The sequence below is a fragment of the Mauremys mutica genome, chromosome 15 (assembly GCF_020497125.1).
Source record: "Mauremys mutica isolate MM-2020 ecotype Southern chromosome 15, ASM2049712v1, whole genome shotgun sequence".
Classification (NCBI taxonomy): domain Eukaryota; kingdom Metazoa; phylum Chordata; order Testudines; family Geoemydidae; genus Mauremys; species Mauremys mutica.
Window position 1 is genome coordinate 3,266,355 of NC_059086.1, and position 13,989 is coordinate 3,280,343.

A 13,989-nucleotide genomic window follows, 5' to 3' on the forward strand; every position below is an offset into this window, starting at 1 on the left:
CACTCTCTGTGTGCCTCAATTTCCCCATCTGCAGAATGGGGACAGAAACGCAGAGCTGCCCTCCTGAAGTGACACACGCCAAGCGTAGAGGGCCATGGCCTCACCTCCCGGCAAGAAACCTCTGACTCAGGGCCTACGCCTGTCCGCACTGCAGCCAGCGGGACGAGTCCCACAAGGGGAAGGAAACTTGGGCTGGATTCTGATCTCGGCTAAATCCGCTCCCAGTCGCACCAGCGCGTCTATAAGTAACAGCAACTAGGCCCGTTTCTTCTTTACCAGCTCTCAACCCGCCTCACCCTCTTTCACAGATTTATCCTGCCTGTGAGGCAGGGCAGCTTTACCATCCCCTTTTCACAGATGGGGAAACTGAGGCAGGGAGCAGCTAAGGGCCACTTCCGGTGGGCACGGTCACACAGGAAGTCCACAGAAGACAGGAATTGAACCTGGGTCTCTGTCATAAGCCACTGCCTAACACTACCCCGCCCCCATTCCCTCTAGGATGCGGAGATGACACCACCCCAGGGTGGGTTGCGGCAACTCTTTATACAAGGATCCTGGGATGGTGTCAGCATTGAAATGCAGCCAGCTCTTGGGCAGGACAGTTGTTTACACACGGATCCTTTGAAGTCAAGTGAGTCACTCTGGATTTACACCAGACTGACAGAATATGGGCCAATACCGCCACGCACCAGGACCATCTCTGACGCTGTACAAAATTCAATTTTCCTTTATACATTCATTTCAGAGGGAGAGACCCAAAAGCCAACGCAAGCCTTGCCTCCAAGATGCTAAAATTTAATAGTCAAGTGATACTTAATACATTGCAATAACTAATCCAAATTAAACACCGAACGGGGGAGCTGGGGCAGGGTGGGGATTGCATAATATGCTGGTATTCGATTTTCAGCCCGAATGCACCTAATAGCTTTGGTGACACTTGTCAGAAAGTCTGGAGCCTGACACATTAGCGAGCTGGGTCTCTGAGGGAAACGGAATCCCAGCTGGGGGAACGAGTTAGAAAGGAAATGCAAGTCCATCTTGCGGTGCTCTCCTTGAGCCCTGGATTTCAGTTATTCTAGCTCGGTGGGGAAATAACGAACCACGTGGTTAACGCGAAATGATTCAAAGCAGCCCCAGCTCACCCAGGATAGGCGATTCCAGGGAGATTCAAACTCCCCTGAATCTCATCCCTTCCCCAGCCTCTCTGATCCCAGACCCCCCACCCTGAGCTGCAAACTTGGGGTGAGCCCAGCCCCCAGCCCTCTTTAGATCAGAGACGGCGCTCGTCCCTCGTAGGGGAAAACTGTCCAGTTCTAATCCGCTCCAATTAACGGCCCTCGCTGACCACGGCCGGGCTCCCTCATTCCGCTTTGCTTCCGGCGTCGCTCTCCTTCTGGGGCGATGACCCCGGCTTCGCTGGGGGAGCGGAGGGGCTTGCTGTGGCCCCAGCCCGGGGAGGGGAAGGGCTTGCCCCAGCCTCACCTGCCTGCCCCGATTTGGCATCGATGGCAGAGTGCTCCTTCTTCACCAGGTCCTCCAGCTCGTTCTGCACAAAAACACAGGGCAGTGACGCTGGCGAGCACGGGGCAGGGTGGGGGGAGAAGTTGGCCGCCCTGGGAAGGAGGCTAAAGCAAAGATCTCTGGTGGCACCGTTTGTACCACCTTGTCCTCGAGAGAGGCGTTCTCCTCCTCCAGGATCTCAGCTCGCTCTGCCGTACTGCGTACACAGAGATCCCTCACCCGGCGCTGAGACGCAGCCACCTCTGGGGTGGGGCGCGGCAGCGGTTTATACAGAGATCCCTCATCCAGCGCAGAGGTGGAGCCAACTCTGGAGCGGAGCACGGCAGCGATCCCTGTACAAACCGCATACCGCCCCCCCGCACACACACTATGAAATGCAGCCACCTCTGGGGAAGGGCAGGGCAACTATGTCTGTGAATCGCTCACCCAGAGCTGAAGCGCAGCATCGTCTGGGGCGCAACGCGGCAACTTCTTAAGCAGGCCTGGAGCAAAGGCAGCTCCACGCGAATGGGGTCACCAGAGCTCGGATTCTGGCCAGGACACCTGGGCTCTTAAGAAGAGGTTGCACAGGATTCTGGGACGGTGCGTAGACACGGGGAGGCGGGAATACACAGGAAAGGAGTCCTTACCTTCCATCCCAGCAGCTCGGCCAGCGCGGTGCAGCCTGCGTCGCACTCCCCGAGCCAGGCCACGTCCCTGGGGCGGGAAGGGAGCGCCCCGCAGGGGAAGAAGCCAATAAGCAGGTGTTAAGGAAACGGCTTTGTGATCGGGGAGAATCCCCCCACCCCAGATCACCTGCCCGGGAGGCGGAAGAGCCCGCTGCCCGTCTCTAGCGCCTGTCAGCTAGGGATCTCTCTCAGGATCAGCGGGCTCCCCCCTTGGGAAGGATCGCTGGCCCTGTTTTACAGAGGAGAAACTGAGGCACGTGGCAGTTCGGCGACTTGCTCAAGGTCTCAGCAACTCAGTGGCAAAGGCAGGGCAGGAAGCCAGGAGGTGTAGCTCTCACCATGCCTGGTTCTAAACACTAGACACCCCCCCCCACCCCACACACACACCCCGAGCCAGGAACAGAACCTAGGAGCCCTGACTCCCAGCCCTGTCTCTTGTAACTACTAGACCCCACTCCCCTCTCAGAGCTGGGGACAGAACCCAGGAGTCCTGCCTCCCAGCCCTCCTGCTCTAACCACTAGACCCCACTCCCCTCCCAGAGCTGGGGATAGAACCCAGGAGTCCTGGCTCCCGGCCCCCCCACTCTAACCCACTACACCCGCACTCCCTTTCCAGAGCTGGGCAGAAAACCCAGGCGTCCCGGCCCCCACATCCCCTGCCCTAAACATTAGCCCGTTTCCTGTCCCTCCACCCCAGGAGCCGGGCGGACCCAGCCCGCCCCCCAGCAACGAAACGGGCCATCCCTGACCGTCACCCCTCTCTCAGGGTGGGCTGTGCGACCCGCCCTGGCCCCTCGTCCCCAGGGAACTTGCCTGTAGGCCTTTTCCGAGTCGAAGTCCATGCCGGTGCTGAGGCCCATCAGGGACATGAAGGGATCGCTCTGCAGACAAGACAGACCCCCGGTGAGGACAGACGGGCTCCCAGGAAGCTGCGGGGGGGAGGGGGCCTCCTGGGGGCCACTGGGAGACTATATGAACCCCCTGGAGAAACCCTGACTCATGCCCCCACCCCCAACTCCTCTCCTGGGGCTCGCTAGGTGGATGTCCAAGATTTTGGGGTGCAGGTGGGGAAAAAAACTCAGGGGGGGAGGACATCACAACTGCCTCCCTCCCACCCCCAACAGTGCTAATTCCACCCCCTTCCCCTGGGGGGATGCAGCCAAGCACGTCAGGCCAGCAGGGTGGCATCGTCCCGGCTGGCGTGGGAGCCTGCCAGTCGGTACCCGCTCGAGCAGCCCATCCCCGCAGCTCCCGGGCACCGAGAAAGGCCTCACCTGCCCCGTCTTCTCCTTGTTAATCAGCAGCCGCGGGGTGTTTGTGGGCACCCTGTGTCAGACAAGGAGAGGGGAGGTCAGGAGGGGGCAGGCCACAGGCGGGGGCCTCGCAGGCGGCCCCGGAGCACCACCCACCTGCTGACGAGGGAGGCGAAGGGCTGCACCTGCAGCGACGTGCCCATGATGATGAGCAGATCCACCTTCTGGAAATCCTGCAGGGAGTGCGGGGCAGAGGGTTAGCGCCGTGCTGCCAGCCGCCACCATGGGGCTGGTAATCCCCCCCCACTACTGCCCCGACGATCAGCCCTATGGGGCCCCCGGGCCCTGTGTCCCCCCCATCAGATCAATGGGCCCCCCTGCCCTGGTCCCCCGCCACACGTCAGACCAATGGCCCCCCCCCGGCCCTGTGTTCCCCCCCACACGTCAGACCAATGGACCCCCCCGGTCCTGTGTTCCCCCCCACACGTCAGACCAATGGACCCCCCCCGGCCCTGTGTTCCCCCCCCACACGTCAGACCAATGGACCCCCCCGGCCCTGTGTTCCCCCACACACGTCAGACCAATGGACCCCCCCGGCCCTGTGTTCCCCCCCCACGTCAGACCAATGGACCCCCCCGGCCCTGTGTTCCCCCCCACACGTCAGACCACTGGACCCCCCCTCCCCTGTGTGCACCCCCACGACAGTCCAATGGACCCCCCGGGCCCTTTGTTCCCCCCGACACGTCATACCAATGGACCCCCCCGGCCCTGTGTTCCCCCCCCACACGTCAGACCAATGGACCCCCCCGGCCCTGTGTTTCCCCCCCCACCCGTCAGACCAATGGACCCCCCCCGGCCCTGTGTTCCCCCCCCACACGTCAGACCAATGGACACCCCCGGCCCTGTGTTCCCCCCCACGTCAGACCAATGGACACCCCCGGCCCTGTGTTCCCCCCTACGTCAGACCAATGGACCCCCCCGGCCCTGTGTTCCCCCCCACGTCAGACCAATGGACCCCCCCGGCCCTGTGTTCCCCTCCAGGTCAGACCAATGGGCCAACCCAGCCCTGTATATCCCCCCGGTCCCCAATCAGACTGCCCCCGCCCCCCCGAATTAGACCAATGGGCCCCTCCAGCCCCATATATCTGCCCCACCCCCTATCAGACCAACTGAGGATCCCTCCCCACGCTCCCTGCTGCTGTCCCAGCTCAGAGAACTGGCCCATCTACCCTGGTATCCTGCCTGCATCAGATACCCGCTGCTTCAGGACTTGGGGGTGGGCAGGTGTTTATTGGGGAGCCGACGCTGGGAGCACGGCCGGCCGGGGCACTTACTGACTGCATGAGTGTGAAGAAGCGGGGGGGCAGGCTCTCCCCAAAGAACACGATATCTAGGGAGAAGAGAAGCCGTCACACTCAAGGCACGAGGAGAAGCCACGGCAGGTCGGCAGCCTCCCGGGGCTGGATCCTCAGCTAGGGTAGGTCAGCAACGCTCCAGTGAAGTCAGTGGTGCTTCGGCTGATTTACACCCAGTCTCCCATGACTGACTCCCATGGAGCGACATCAACTCACACCAGCTGGGGATCTGGCCCCATAGACTTCAGACACCCCTCAGAAGCCCCCAGCTCCTGTCCGCTGCATGTGAATATAGCTCTTTGGGGCAAGGACCCTGTGTTTGCTCTGTGCTTGTACAGCCCCTGACACAACAGGGACTTGGTCCCTGACAAGTCCACGGCCTAGGACCCCAAGGTGCTACCATAATACATCTAATAGCAACAAACATGTACAGCACCTAGCACAAAGGAGCCCCAGGCACGGACGAGGACCCCAGGTGCGACCCCATCACAAATAAAAATACCGTCCGTGGCGATTGCTCTGGCGCCCTTAGCCAAAACTGGCTTTCTGGTCACCGTGCTGCGGGCCGTTTTCAACAGCTGCTGCCCTCCATTCCAGAGGTGGCTGCATTTCAACCACGCTCTGTGCCTATGTTTGTAAATCACTTTTGGAACAAAAAGCCCTGGAAACGTACAAGTCTCAGGGGAATTTCATTCCACCTCCCTGGAAATCACCTTCCTCTCCCTGCCCTCCCACCTCCGCCATTTCAACTGGATACGGGATTCTTCACTTCCTGTCCTCAACCGTTGCTGCCCGCTGTTAAACCGTTGTTGTGCTCTGCCCTAGAGATGGCTGCATTTTCAGAGGTGGAGACAGAACTCTCCTCACTGCTTTCAGGGGAGCTGTAAATTCAGATTTGCTAAACCCTTCGAGCTCTCTGGAGCCGAAGGAAGATCAGAAGAGAAGAGCGTTGTTACTACCAGTATCTGCTAAGCTGCTCTTCCAGACTACATTGCAGGAGCAGAGACATACACAGAGACAGACAGAAAGAGATCCATGCTCCAATTCTTAGGGTACGTCTACACTCTTAAGTGTTACAGCGGCGCAGCGACACCATTTCAGTGTAGACACGACCTACGCCAATGGGAGGGGTTCTCCCATCGGCACAGGGAATCCACCTCCCTGAGAGTTGATGGTTAAATCGACAAAAGAATTCTTCTGTCATCCCAGTGCTGTCTACACCAGGGGTTAGGTCGGTATAACTTTGTCCCTCAGGGGGGTGGATTTTTCACGCCCCTGAGACACAAAGCGAGACCGATGTATGTTCCTAGCATAGACCAGGTTAGTTTCATCCCCCCCGAATGAATCACCAGTGGGCGAGAACTAGACACTCACCTGGCTTCACCAGGCTCTGACATTTGTCGCACTTGGGGGTGACAGTCGAGAAAATCTTTTCTGAAAGAGGGAAAAGGAATGAAAGTCAGCGGCCGGATTCTCAGCTCAGCTTTGGAGGAGGCGGGAACAGACGGCTCTGACGGGAACCAGTTGCAAGTTATGAACATTAGGGATTCTAACGGGTTTTGGAAGAGATCCAAAAGCTTCGAGCAGATTCTTAACACTCAAGCGATCAGGAAACTAGCAAATGTGACAGCAGATCACACCACATCTGGCACCTTCCTCTGCAGCTTCGGGCCACCGTCAGAGACGGGATACCAAGCTAGGCGGGCATCTGGTCTGATCCAGGCGGGCAATTCCTGAGGTCCCGACTTTGTGCAGAGACCCAAGGGAACGTGAACGACAGCCTCGTCCTCTTGAGCGCTATGCAGACCTAGAGATTGCCAACCTCAGATGCCCACGCTCCACCTCGCCTTCGAGCACGCAGGCGTCTGTCAGAGAGATCGGCTACCACCCTGGTGAGTCCCATGGTTCTTGCTCCCCACCATTAACCAGAGCTCCTAGCTCAGGACAAGCCTGCGCGTGACAGACCCTCCCCCAGCCTCTCATCCCGCCCCCCCCCGGCAGGCCACCCATTCGCTGGGGGAGAACCCGGCAGGAGTCTTTGCTTCACTCCTGTCACGGCCTCAGGCTGGATTTGTCTCCCCCTTCTCTTACTGGTGGGGTGGGAGCTCCTGGAACGGACGGGGAGTAACAGGGCCCCGTGGATTATGTGCCCATCTCGACTGGCGACGGACTGGGGCGCCACGGGGACTCTGAACGGTGTGGCCATTGACGGAGGTAGCTAAGGAGAGCCGGGGGCCGAGGTACCTTTCATCCAGTCCAGGGTGTACTGCTTCTTGCAGGAGGAGCCGAGACAGTGAGAGGTGAAGAAGGTGCCGTGGGCTTCCACCAGGTCTTCCTGGTCCAGTCCGGCCACCCGCTCCAACGTGTCAATATTCTGCAAGGGACAGACACACCCACCTGCCTCTTGTAACGCTGCGAGACCCAGGGAGCGAAACCCACCAGGCCTAGTTTCGCTGCCCCCAGGCTGAGCTGACGCCTCTGAATGCCCCACTTAGACCCCCCCTCCGCCCCAAATCACAGTGTGGCTGGCCCTTGAAAGGGGGCGGGGCCCAAACTCAACTGGGACTGATCAGCTGGAGCAGGAAGTCAGCAAGTAGCTCAGCTGGGCTGGAGAGTAGCAGGAAGGCTCCTGGAGCTCGGAGAGGGGTGTCCCTCAGTAGCTTGGGGGGCGTTGCTGGAATGAAGAGGGGCGGTGCCCCCTCCCATGGGCTGGGAGTCCCAGCTTGTGAAGTGTATTAAGTTCACCCCCATGCCCTCCCCCCAACCTCGCTGGGCCTGCCAGGGGTCACCCACCTGCGTGTAACAGCGCAGCAGGAAACCCTTCTCCTTCAGCAGCCGGATGAAGTAGTGGCACACGGTGGGCTGGAACGGAGCAGGGGGGACAGCGTTGAGGATTCCCTTGTAGGTCAGCAGCAGCTGTCCCTGCCTTTTATTTACACCAGCAGATTCCCAGCTCGCGGGGGGAGGAGGAAATCTCGCCCCCTGGCTTAGGACTGCCCGGGAAGGTGCATCAAGGGGGGGGTTCTACACCTTACAGCGGGGCAGCGGCTGGAGGCCGGACGGTGCGACCCAATGGGATCCATGGATCCGGCCCAACGCAGCCCGGAGGGGACAGTGCTGTGATCTGGAGCGAGGGGCGTGTCTGGCTGGGCCTTTTCATCTGATCCATGATCTATTCCCAAGTATCCTGCCATCCCACTGCCAGGATCAGAGAGCCCAGGAGCCCCGGCTCCCAGACCCCTTCCCTTCCCTGGAATAAGGAAGCGCTTATTCTCCGGGTCATAGCGCTACACAATGCCTCTGTATTAAGATGCTCGAGAAAGCGAAGCGCGTCCGATAGCTCAGACTGGATTTACCTTAAACTGTCCGGGATACAGCTCCCTGGCAAGGGCGAAGAACGGCTCCGGGTGTTGCTGTGTGGACGGAAATAGACGTTTTGGGGGGTGGGGTTAAGTTTGGTTTACAGGTTCCGAACAAATCCTGTGTCCCCCCCCAACATGATTCCTCACTGAGCAGTCCCCGCAGTTCCTGGGTTTGGTGAACACTTCTCAGGATCAGGCCTTCAAGCAGGGGTGGGGGAGTTCTTTGGCCACCCCCAATTCTCCCAGTGCCCCCGTGTTTGAACTCCACGCCCACCTCTGTGCAAAACGAGCGCGGCTCCTGATCTCTGGTGCTCCGGACACCCCCATCCCTGTGTTATGGCCTGGTGCTGAGCTCCCATCGGCTCTGGCGGGGTGCTACCGGGGCTTGGCCCGCCCTTGTGCCAGGCTGCCTGTGTCTCAGAGAGACAGGGGTTTAGTTTGGCCGGTTGGCTAGAAATGGGAAGCAGCGAGTGCCGCTGTCTATCCCCAAGATCTTCAGGAGGTTAAACTGAGACAGTTTCCTCAACGAGACTAGAAACCTGAGCAGTTTTGCGAGGCCCAGTCGTGTTTTTAACCTCAATCCATCCTCGGTCGGGGCCCAAACTCTGGCTGCCTCGGGTACCAGGGCTACACAAGAATACGACGTGTCTGCAAGCGCGGACGACGGAGGGGAATTCTTTAGGACGTGGGAGGGTGACAGTGATCCAAGGGACCGTTTAGGCGGCCCGCCGGGCAAGGCTCGATCGCTGTGGAAGGGGAGCTCCGAGGGAGGAGGAACCCGGGGTGCTACCTTGAAGTAGTTGATTTCGAAGATGGCTTCAGGGTACGGCAGGTTGTAGCTCTGCAGATTGGCGTAGAGCCCCGTGCCGGGTGACCGGAAGTCTGGGATCCCCGCGGCTGAGGGACACAAGGGGGAGCCTCTTAGAAAACCCACCCAAACGCCGAGCGGTGTCGGTCAATGGGATGAGATGGAGAATGGATGCCTCAATGCTGGGGGAGCCCTCTAGCAAGGGGCTGGTCACCTCCGTGTCCCTCAGCCTAGCAGGGGAGCAGTTTTCTAGTAACACTCATTTTCTGGGGTGCCACCAGCACATTTTAGATCAGCCGTGGGCAGAGCTTTCAGGTTCTAGGGATTCCGGATTCTTCACCAGGACTTGGGAACCGCCGAAGTCCCCCAACTCCCCACAGAATCCATCCCAGGATTTACAGGGAGCCCAGGTGAGGACAGGTCTTCTGTGAGTCTGACCAGTGCCAGGGCTTAGTGCCCAGGAGCCAGGCGCTTTGGCTACGAAACAAGTCTGGACGTGCGATATAACCCCACTAACTGCTCCGCCACTGCCCGACAGGGGGCGCTGTGATGCCAGAGGTGCTGTCTTTCAAACAAGACTTGAAGTCCTGAACGTTCCTGGTCGCTCAAGGTCCCATAGCACCTTCCCCTCCCTTCTGCCCAACAACACCCTGGCATTAGAGACAGCGTTCTGGTCAAATTCCAGCCTGCGCCATTCCATCCTGCCTCTCTACCATCCTCCTGCAGTTTCCATCAGATCCAGGGTTCATCATCACTTCCTCTCCTGTCACGCTCCACACCAGAGGCAGAGGCACCTCAGTGCTAGATGCGTGATCCCTGCATAAACAGCTGCTGTGCCCAGAACTGGCTGCGTCTCGGCACTGGAGGTGGGACCAGTACAAACAGCTGCCACCCTCCAGAGTTGTCTGCATTTCCGTGGAGGGGTGAGCGATCCCCGTACAAACAGCTGCCGCATTCCACCCCAGAGGTGGCTGCATTTCAGCAGTGGCTCACAGACAGCTTTGGAATGGAAAGTGCTATTGAAACACTAGGGGAAACTGAGCCGTATCAGAACCCCCTCGGTTTATTGCTACGCGCTGGTTTCTTTTCAACGTGAATGATCTAACCACCGCGCCCGCTGCCATACTCACAGGTCGAGATCCCAGCGCCCACTATGCAGACGACGTTCCTGCCTGCAAGGTAACAGAGGGAGGCGTCAAACCTGACTCTGGAAAGCTACTCGGGAAACAGCCCCAAGCTCTCGGCGCTTCCGGCTTGTAAGTTACACCAGCATGGAGTCCCTGCCACATCCATGGTCGGCTCTACGCCTCCCTCTCGGCAGCCCCTCTGGCCCGCGGTCTCTCCCAGGCACGGTTACCCCCAGCACCTTCCCCTTCCCGTTTGGGGGATCAGAATGAGGACTGGCTCCCTGGCTTGGTCTCAGAAGGGAGAGTCAGCTTACACTTCTCGCTCTGCATGAAGCGGCTCACTCCGTCCAACGTTAGCTCATCCAGCACCTTCTCCGGCTTCTCGCTGCCCAGGCCCAGCGTCCGGGACAGGAGGTTTCGCAGGAAATCCACTGAAAGGGAGAGAACAAACAACATTAGCCGCTGTGGTCCCCTAGGAGCCAGGACTCCTGGATTCTGTTCCCAGCTCTAGGAGGGGAGTGGGGTCTAGCGGTTAGAGCAGGGGGCTGGGAGCCAGGACTCCTGGGTTCTATCCCCAGCTGTAGGAAGGAAGTGAGGGTAGTGGTTAGTGCAGGAGGGGCTGGGAGCCAGGATATCTGGGTTCTAATCCCAGCTCCTCCATGGATTTGCTGAGCAGCCTTGGGCAAGGCAGTGCCCCTCCCCATGCCTCAGTTTCCCCCTCAGGAACCCATTTCTTCCCGTTTCCCAATCTCAAAGAGAGAGACGATTGTGAAGATTAGTTAATGTTTGGAAAGTGCCCTGAAGATGCTAAGGAAGAATGGAAGGAGGGCCCAGTGGTTAGGGTTCAAACCACAGCTCTGCAACTGACTCCTTGTGGGACGCTGGACAAGTCACTCGGGCCTGGCGTACGCTGCAAAGTTCTCCCCAGGCAGCTCTGTGGGCTAGGAGTGTTCACGCCCACTAGGCGACACAGCTGTGCCAGCAGAACCCCCAGTGCCGACGCAGCGAAGCCAGCAGAAGAGCGCATCTCTCAGTTCAGTTAACGTCTTTTGTGGAGGTGGCGTCGCCGGACTGGCAGGCTCCATGCCTTGGTTTCCCCATCTGGACACTGGGGATAATGGTGCTGCCCTGCCTCCCAGGACGTTATGAGGACAAATATGTTAGAAACCAGGAGGCGTTCAGGGGCCCAACAAGCACAATCAAGAAAGATTATTCAATCCCGATTCCTGCCACAGACCAGTTTTTGCCTCGAAGCCTGGACAGAAAAAGCTGGTCTAACTGCAGATGCTACCGCTGTTCACCCGACGCATTAGAGCCTCCCGAGAGGAAGGAATAGCCATAAATTAACAGACCCAGCTGGCTCTCACAGGCTACGCACAGTCCATCCCCTCTGTATCACAAAGGAAGCCCACGCAGCTGGGCCTCCCCACACTCCCCATCCCACCCCTAAAATAAAGCACAAGCCACCTACTTTCAGACTCTCCAGAGGCGCCACCGTTTTCAGAGTCAGAATCAGAGTCCTGAAGAACAAAATATAAAACGATCAGTGGGTGAAGACAGACAATGTGAACACAGAACCGTCTTCTACGTTTACTGGCTACTGTTAGAAGCATCTCGGTCTGGGGTAGAATCGGCTGGGGAATTGGAACCAAGGAGAGTCAGGACTCCTGGGTTCTTGCCCCAGTTGCAGGACGGAAGTGGGGTCTAAATGACTGGAGTAGGGGCTTGGGGGATCAGGACACCTGGGTTCTATTCCTGGCTCTGGAAAGGGAGTGGGGTCAGGTCAGTTTTAGAGCAAGGAGTTGAGGGGGGGTGGGGATGTCAGGACTCCTGGGTTCTATTCCTGGCTCCACAAGGGAGCACACTTTTGGCGGTTGATCACCAGAGAAGGGGTTGAAGATCAGGACCAAACTCTGTCTCTCTAAGGATTTTCATGCCAGACACAGAAGGGACAATTTGCAGAACTGTTGGGTCAGAATCTCACCGTGGTCCAGTGTCACCACTGTGGGATTTGAAAGCCACACGGGGCTGAGCCCTGGGAACGAGGAGGGACAGGGCTAGCTAGGACCTGATGGGGTTCCCCCTTGTCCCTTGGATGCAATGGGTTAGCTCAGACCAAGTACATGCACCCTCCCCCTAAGCTCACTGAGCCTCACCACAAAAGGGAACCCTGACTTCCTACCTAAAAGGGCTTCCACACCCCTTCCCCCACCCCCAATACTCACAGGCGAGTCCGAGCCCCTCTCTGCCTCAATTCCTCCGGCACCCGCCGCTGTGACGCGGAAAGGGAAAAAATCCAAGTTACTATCAGAAAGGGCCTGGGTGGAAAGGGGACCCCGCTGGCTCAGGGGAAGCTGGGGGCGGGGGGAGGAGCCCCCCAGGAAAGGGAGGTCCCCGGTGATTCAGGGTGCAGGGAAACAGGAGCCCACCAGGGAAAGGGGGGACCCCAGTGACTCGGGGGATGGGAGGGAAAGGGGGTGCCTGTGACCCAGGGGAAGAGGGGGGGAGGAAGGAGTCCCCGGGAACGGGGGGCTGTGGGACCGTGGGGACTCGGGGCACAAGGGGAGGAGCCCCAGGTGGAAGGGGGGACCCCAGTGACTCGGGGGATGGGAGGGGAAGGGGGTGCCTGTGATCTGGGGGGGCGGGAGGAAGGAGTCCCCGGGAAGGGGGGACCCCAGTGACTTGGGGGATGGGAGGGGAAGGGGGTGCCTGTGATCTGGGGGTGGGTGAGAGGAAGGAGTCCCCGGGAAGGGGGAGCTGTGGGGTCTCGGGGCACAAGGGGAGGAGCCCCCGGCGGAAGGGGGGACCCCAGTGACTCGGGGGATGGGAGGGGAAGGGGGTGCCTGTGACCCGGGGGGGAGGGGGGAGGAAGGAGTCCCCAGGAAGGGGAGGAGCCCCAGGTGGAAGCGGGGACCCCAGTGACTCGGGGGATGGGAGGGGAAGGGGGTGCCTGTGACCCGGGGGGGAGGGGGGAGGAAGGAGTCCCCAGGAAGGGGAGGAGCCCCAGGCGGAAGGGGGACCCCAGTGACTCGGGGGATGGGAGGGGAAGGGGGTGCCTGTGACCCGGGGGGGAGGGGGGAGGAAGGAGTCCCCAGGAAGGGGAGGAGCCCCAGGTGGAAGCGGGGACCCCAGTGACTCGGGGGATGGCAGGGGAAGGGGGGTGTCTGTGACCCGGGGGGGACAGGAGGAAGGAGTCCCCGGGAAGGGGGGGCTGTGGGGACTCGGGGCACAAGGGGAGGAGCCCCCGGCGGAAGGGGGGGACCCCGGGCTGCGCAAGGGAGGCCCGTGACTTGGGAGGGGGCTCGGGGGCAGGAACCCCCTGGAAGGGGGGGCCCCGATGACGCGGGGGGGGCGGGGCGCCGTAGCTGGGGGTGTCCCCGCGATCTACCGTCCCGCTCGGCCATAGATCCCGGCGCGGGGCTGCCCCGGTGCCTGCCCCGCTCGGCTCCGCCAGGCCCGACTGCGGCTCGGGACCGGGTCCGCCCCCCGCGGCAGGACTACAACTCCCAGCGCCCCGCGCGCCCCGCCCCTATTCCCAGCGTGCCCCGCGCCCAGCACCGCGACTCCCAGCGTGCCCCGCCCTCCATCTCCCAGCGTGCCCCGCGCCCGGCCCTCCCTACAGTTCCCAGCGTGCCCCGCGCCCGGCCCTCCCTACAGTTCCCAGCGTGCCCCGCGCCCGGCCCTCCCTACAGTTCCCAGCATACCCCGCGGCCAGGACCACAACTCCCAGCGTGCCCCGCGCCCAGCACTAACCGACGGTTCCCAGCGTGCCCCGCGCGCCCAGCACCACAACTCCCAGCCTGCTCCGCGCCCGAACCTGGCTGACAGTTCCCAGCGTGCCCCGCGCCGAGCACCACAACTCCCAGCCTGCCCCGCGCCCGAACCTGGCTGACAG

The 13,989-nt window shown here is 60.4% G+C and overlaps 1 protein-coding gene across 1 annotated transcript; it reads right to left on the reverse strand.

Annotated features, from left to right (window-relative positions):
* Positions 1–779: 779 nt before the first annotated feature.
* Positions 780–13,602, reverse strand: SIRT2 (sirtuin 2). Its single transcript, XM_044988846.1, has 16 exons — positions 13,483–13,602; positions 12,320–12,366; positions 11,566–11,614; positions 10,409–10,525; positions 10,098–10,139; positions 8,950–9,056; positions 8,154–8,210; positions 7,591–7,659; positions 7,042–7,171; positions 6,172–6,231; positions 4,777–4,832; positions 3,599–3,675; positions 3,464–3,515; positions 3,003–3,070; positions 2,151–2,217; positions 780–1,546 (listed from the first exon to the last, which is right to left on the reverse strand). Exons 1-16 carry the CDS (start codon positions 13,496–13,498, stop codon positions 1,361–1,363), a joined length of 1,200 nt encoding a protein of 399 aa, XP_044844781.1. The 5' UTR covers positions 13,499–13,602; the 3' UTR covers positions 780–1,360.
* Between the last annotated feature and the right edge of the window lie 387 nt (positions 13,603–13,989).

Excerpts from the sequence above, each read along its gene's own strand:
- SIRT2 (XM_044988846.1), bottom strand. Across the intron at positions 11,615-12,319 it reads AGAGGGGCTCGGACTCGCCT|GACTCTGATTCTGACTCTGA; the intron begins GTGAGTATTGGG and ends TTTGTTCTTCAG. Across the intron at positions 6,232-7,041 it reads CACCCTGGACTGGATGAAAG|AAAAGATTTTCTCGACTGTC; the intron begins GTACCTCGGCCC and ends TCCCTCTTTCAG.